General features: G+C 39.4%; 1 protein-coding gene across 3 annotated transcripts in view; it reads left to right on the forward strand.

Moving 5' to 3' along the window:
* Positions 1–6,578, forward strand: part of fbxo11b (F-box protein 11b) — a 16,618-nt gene that overhangs the window by 2,355 nt on the left and 7,685 nt on the right. For 2 of the 3 annotated variants that reach the window (XM_005736510.1, XM_005736511.1), the window contains exons 4-9: positions 73–217; positions 307–436; positions 1,580–1,663; positions 1,788–1,920; positions 4,819–4,925; positions 5,722–5,833. In XM_005736510.1, coding sequence (XP_005736567.1) covers positions 73–217; positions 307–436; positions 1,580–1,663; positions 1,788–1,920; positions 4,819–4,925; positions 5,722–5,833 — 711 coding nt within the window. The remainder of the gene's footprint in view (positions 1–72; positions 218–306; positions 437–1,579; positions 1,664–1,787; positions 1,921–4,818; positions 4,926–5,721; positions 5,834–6,578) is intronic. The other variant, XM_005736512.1, reaches the window with a different exon arrangement.

The raw sequence follows: 6,578 nt of genomic DNA on the forward strand, positions 1-6,578 counted from the left end.
TGTGTGTGTGTGTGTGTGTGTGTGTGTGTGTGTGTGTGTGTGTGTGTGTGTGTGTGTTCTGTATATTTTTAGCAGCACCAGCAGAGCAATATCTGCAGCAGAAGCTTCCAGATGAGGTCGTTTTGAAGATTTTCTCCTACTTACTGGAACAGGACCTTTGTCAGGCAGCTTGTGTCTGCAAACGATTCAGCCAGCTAGCAAACGATCCAATCTTATGGTCAGTGCATTGTTCCCATTTTGCATATTGTAGTCATTAAACAAAGATACATCCAAGGTATGTTTTGAATGTGGTGTTTAATTATCTAGGAAGCGCCTGTACATGGAGGTGTTTGAGTACACACGTCCAATGATGCATCCTGAGCCAGGCAGGTTCTATCAAGTTAGCCCAGAAGAGCATGAACACCCAAACCCCTGGAAGGAGAGCTTCCAGCAGCTGGTGAGTTATTCATCATCATCACTGTGATCAGTAGTAGTATTAGTAGTGAATGTTGTCCTCCTTTGTTTTTCTTTCTACACATCAAAGTAAACACTGTAGAGTTTTGAACATTGTGTATGGGTTTGCAGTACAATTTTGCTACTTGTGTAGTTTAAAAAAAAAAAAAAAGTGTCACTCTGTGGGAATAGTGCAGCTTCATGTTGCACACACAGCAAAACGCATTTAAGAATCGAATCAATATCTCTGAATTTTAGAAGTTTTATCATTTTTATATGGAGCTATAGAAGCGTAAATATCATTTGACTCATAACAATAATGAGCCTGTGACGAATGTTCCTTGCAAGCACAGAAATGGGTCAAAGGTAATAATCAGATTTTTGTCATATGTACCTCTGCCCTGTGACTACTGAATGCCTTTTGTGCAGTGTCTTTACTTTTAAAGTCAAGTAAAATTGAGTAGTTAAAGGTTTTAATCTGGTGTCATTACTTTCTGGAAACAAGCTGGAGTGTCAGAATTTCAGAGAAGTGGTTGCCTAGTGCCTTTTATCAACAGGAAACTGGTCAAACTCAATGACGGATAGCTTTTTCGCTGCTTATACACGGCCTGTCAGAATTTCTGTGCAGTGAATTCTTACCTGTTGGAAGAAATGCCTGTCAAATGTATGATTTGGTTTTCAAGTCACATTGACTTTAGTTATTTTGCTTTTTATAGTTGCTAAGGTTTTTGCAGATGTCTTAGTCCTTGGAGTGAGCTGCTTGTTATAACATTAACCACTGCAGTATCTTGTTGTTGCATCTGTTGCAAGTAACTCTTTGTTTTGACACTGCCTATGTTGTCATTCTCTTGTGGTTGGTTTTTTGGTTGCATGGGGTGTTCAGGTTAATTTTACTACATGATGATTTACAGAACAGGGATCAAGAAAAAAAAACCCATCCCCTCTCACTTTTCCTCGTTATTAATAAAATGATTATGCCTCTTACAATTAAACAAGGATTGCTAACCAAAGAGGTCAGGAAAACACTGAGTAGCGCCATTATTGTTTGACACCTAGAAAAGTTATGATTTTTTGCTCTGCCGTTTGATGTTGAGGTCCAAGGATCAAGAGCAATATGTACTGACCTTGTTCTTATTCTGTGCTACAGTACAAAGGCGCACATGTAAAACCAGGCTTTGCTGAACATTTCTACAGTAACCCTGGCAGATACAAAGGCAGAGAGAATATGCTGGTAAGTTAAAACTGTAGATGGAGTGTACAGCACAAATATTTCTGAGTTGCACAGCTAATTTAAACATCTGCATGCATTTCCAAACTGACCTGGAATAAATGAATTCTTTGTCTTTCTCCTGCAGTATTATGACACCATTGAGGATGCACTGGGTGGGGTACAAGAGGCCCATTTCGATGGTCTCATCTTTGTTCACTCTGGAATCTATACCGATGAGTGGATTTACATCGAATCCCCGATCACCATGATTGGTGCAGGTGAGCAAGTTGCCTTCACTGAAAGATAGTTAAAACATTATCTTGATGCCTCTGCTGCATGCACTCAGCATCTCTCTGCAGAAGATACACTTCAGTTGTGTACATTGTCTACATTGCTTGTGTAATTTTGCATTTGCAAGAGGAGGCAAAGGGTGAAAGAAGCACATAGGATTTACAAAATTTTTCATTTTTACACAGTACCTAATTTTTTTTTTTCGCTTCCTGAAAAAAAAAAATTAGACAATGGACTGATTTGAGTGATACTTTTGTGGGAAGATTTAGCCTGTTTCTTTTTTTTTATTATGTTGCTTGATGCATTTTTGTAGCAGTATGCATTTCAAAGTGGTGTCAGTAAAAGTAAAGCAAGCCATCATTAGGCTGCTGTGAGGGGGAGAAAGAAGACTACAGAGCTCATTATACCCACTGCTGTCACCCTCTGAAACAGCATCTCACACCAAAAGTGACATTACATCCACTGGTGCGAGCCACTCTTTGGTGTTGTTTCGGCTGGTCGGGTTATCTTTCTATTTTTGTATCCGGGCTTAGCTGGCCAGTCGAAGACACGAATGTACTATCATGTCAGTTTTTTCCGCCATTTCAATATCGGCACAGAAACTCAGATTTTCAGATTATACAGGGAGAGATGTTGCAACAGCTTGAAAGGATGAGACTTTCTGAAGAAAAACCCTTCCCCAATCACTTTGGTTTTTATTTGGACTTCTTCTACTTGTATCCCAGCACTGATGGGGAGGTTTTGTCTGAGGGCTCAGTATAAATGGCGACAGGCTCTGGTGACATCACTGTTTGTACAACACGAGAAGGGGTGGTTTTTAGTTAAAAAGAAACAATGTACATCAATTAACTTTAGCACTCAGATGCACCATGTGAAATGTGCCAGACTTTCCCTTATAGGTGCTTTTTTTTTTTTCTATTTTTGTTTTTAAACCTGCAATTCCTAGCAGTTTCATTTCTATAGACTGAATTAAAAAAAAAACACATGCATCTTGTGCACTCATCATAGCCAGATGCATCTGAGTGATAACACAAAGAAACCATGTGACATTAAACAAAGATTAGAAAGCTCTCACATAAAGATGAAAGTACATTAGTCCAATTGCAAAGATATAGATGGCTAATAACTCATTTGGTTATCTGGTAACTGCTAACTTGTTGGGTTTTTTTTGTTTTGATTTGTTTTTTAATTACCTCCAAAGAAATAAGAATTACACTGCTGAACTCAGCAATACAACAGTCTCTGTCAGGTTTCAGAATTCATTATGGTAAAGAAACTGTGCTAGTGAAAGCTAAGTATGATGTCGTGGTCTCTGACAGCGGATGAGTCTCCGTGCATGTCTTGTTAGACCTCAGATACCACTGACCAGTATATTTTGCTGCAAATACTCAAACATTATATTGTTATTAAAAAAATAGAGTGATTTGAATCGCATCCATCTGAGTTTTGGTTTTTGTTTCTTTTTTGGGGAGGGTGGGGTTGTATAGATGGGGAGTGTTTCTCACACATTACAGTTAAATATGGAGTTCCTGGTTCTCAGAACCCTTATGCAGTAATATTAGAAGGCAAAGCATACATTTTCATTGCTGTGCAAACAACGCACAGCCTTGTCTATCCATAAAGCCAGAAGACACACATCACAGTCTGTTTTGTCCCATCTTATTTCTCTTCTCTTATCCTCAAACCTCCAACTGAGTGTAGCAGATGGTTGCCCTTCTCTGAAGCTGGTTCTGCTGGAGGTTTTTTTCTTGTTAAAAGGGAGTTTTCCCAACTAAAATGCCAGAGCAAAGTTTTGCCTTGTTACCTGTGTGAAAACGGCTGCTTGGAGTGCTAGTCAGAGGAGTACAGCCGTTAACTCGAGCAAAAGTGAGATATTTTCAGAACCTATATGTGCTATGTTTTCACTCAATCTTCCCTAACCCATCTCTTTGTTTTCTTTTTATTTGTTCCGTTTCTATGGAAGAGTCGTTGAATCAAATCACTCTTTGAACCAAAATTTACTTGCCAAAAATTTGAGAAAGTATGGAGAAGGAAAGGAAATGCTAATGATCCAAAGCAAATTTCATTTTTTTCTTTTAAACATTAAGAAGGCAATAGTACAGCACTGATCTGTGCGACTTCCTATAGAACCAGGTCACTGGTGTTTATTATGTTACTGCTGACAGAAATAGCAGAATGCATGCTGATGTGTGCAGAGTAGTATTTTCTGTTCACTCAGTGCTGTAAAACTGATAAGGTGAGCCAACAATACTGTGAAAGGAATCCGTGATCAGCGTAAAGCAAAGAAATGTAATGTTTTTAAATGTCAGTCAGTCACATGACCTCAGCTCAACTGAGCATGCTTTTCAGGGGGCAGGGATAGCTCAGTAGGTAGAGTGGTGGCCCCATAATCGGAAGGTCGGTGGTTCGAATCCACTGAACTGCTACCCTGAGGTACCCCTGAACGAGGCACCATCCCTACACACTGCTCCCCGGGTGCCCAATGGCACCCAATCACCGAGTGAATGGGTTAAATGCAGAGAGGAATTTCCCCATGGGGGTCTTTCTTTCTTCCCTGTTAATTAATTTCTTTCCTGTTCACCTGTTAATGACAGTGCTATCATTTAAAGGTGGCTGCAGGAAAGGAGTGGCAAAATATTTCAACATTTGGTGACGTTTGGTTTACAGACTTTAGGCAGCCATCGATTTCACTTCCAAGTATTAAAAATAATGCATCTATTTGTAGTAGTTAGAGTTGCTTTTGAGGCTGTGGGGAGAAAAACAAAATGTAATTGCTTAAATGAACTTCAAAATCTATGCTGCAACTGTAAAAGACTTCATTGCTGTGCATGAACTGGACCTGGCTGAATGAGGGTGTTAATCATTGTTCTATGCTTTCCCCTCAGCTCCTAATAAAGTAGCAGACAAGGTGATAATAGAGAACACAAGAGACTCAACGTTCGTCTTCATGGAGGGCTCAGAGGATGCGTATGTGGGATACATGACCATCAAGGTAACTGTATGTCTCAGCTTTTACACTTAAAGAGTGATTGGGTATCAAAGATTGTCCTTTAGTGCCATCACAATGCTCTGTTGTTAGGTTATGTAGTCTCTGTGTTTGAGAGTCCAGCTTAGTCTCTGATCTGTTCATTCATACTTAAGGACAAAATTGCGTCCTTAATTGAAACTCATGGGAGTCTCTGTGGCTCAAATAGAACATGTACTTGAGCAAAAATCACATTGGTTTAATAACAAACAACATGGACCCTGTAATGATAATTATGAGGGCCTCACAGTCATCTACAGCTTGGTGAATGTGGAAAGAGATCATGAGAAATGCTTTACAATGTGGAAAGTTATGGCCTTGTGTGTGACTGATGTCTTTTCATTGATTAGCTGCTAATTAAAGGTGGGAGAGCAATATGATTTCCTGAGGCCCTCTCTACTTCTCTAGTTTCTATAACCCTGACTTATGCACCTGAGATAGTGGAAGTGTGTCATTTGAGGCACAGCATCTTTGTGTATTTGGTGATTTAGTATTAAAGGTTAAATTGGCTACAAGAAATTGTAAATCTTGAGAAAAATATGGCAGACATATTTTGTCCTTTCTGCGTTAAAAAAACGCAAGTATTGTATCATAACAGGATGTTTTAAGGTGCCTTGAAATATCCTGTTATGAGCTTCAAGTATTACTTGCACTAATGCCTCCAGTAGGAGGAGTCCAGTGTGGATGTTGTGGGAGGACAGAAGCTCAATGTGTTGTCAGTAATCGTGGCTCGTTCTAAATTCTGCTGCTTTTCTCTCCTCAGTTTAATCCTGATGACAAGTCAGCGCAGCACCATAACGCCCACCACTGTCTGGAGATCACGGTGAACTGCAGCCCCAACATCGACCACTGCGTTATCCGCTCCACGTGTACAGGTATTTCACACAATTATACCTCCTTGTTATAGGGGCGTACTCCTGACCCTGGACAACCTTGTGAAGCAGGACTCGGCGTGTGCCTTGTTGGCATGTGAATATTCAGCTTCACAAATGTGGTGTTTGCTGCAGGACTGAACTATTTTTTACATGATGTTGTGGAACCTTTTGTTTTTGTGTATGTTCTGGTCTGAGCCAAGGTTTTCTTTAATTTGAAATCACAGCTGTATCCCTAATTTTTATTTTTATTTTTTCACTTAACTGATCAGTCTCCAGGTTAGCCTAGATTTAGCATTGGAGGGCTTGGAGATATAAGAGTAAAATTATCAGGCTTCTCAGAAATCTCTGAAAATGTTTTTCTTACTTGGTTCCAGTTTCTGTTGTACTTCTATTTCTCTAGTTGACTATTGGGGCAAATATTTGTGGGTTTCCAAAGGCACTACAGCTACTGTATTTGTGAGAGTAACATGAGGTGATACTTCAGTCTGTGTTGATTGAATGCAAAGACTTTTTTTTTTTTTATTGCACAAACTGCAAGAAGCAGAGTCATGAATTTAACAGTAATACTACAGCATTTAAATCCTGGTTAAAATTGCATTTGTTCTATTTACTGGTTCATGGACACTAGTTGTGCATATGAACTCAATATGAAATGGTTCTGCATAGAGCTGGGCGATATAACGATATGTATCGCGATATAACTTTTACTTGATAGAGAAATTAAGCTATCGCGATAGACCTCGCC

The sequence above is a fragment of the Pundamilia nyererei genome, unplaced genomic scaffold (genome assembly GCF_000239375.1).
Source record: "Pundamilia nyererei isolate P.nyererei 1_Seehausen unplaced genomic scaffold, PunNye1.0 scaffold00069, whole genome shotgun sequence".
NCBI lineage: Eukaryota > Metazoa > Chordata > Actinopteri > Cichliformes > Cichlidae > Pundamilia > Pundamilia nyererei.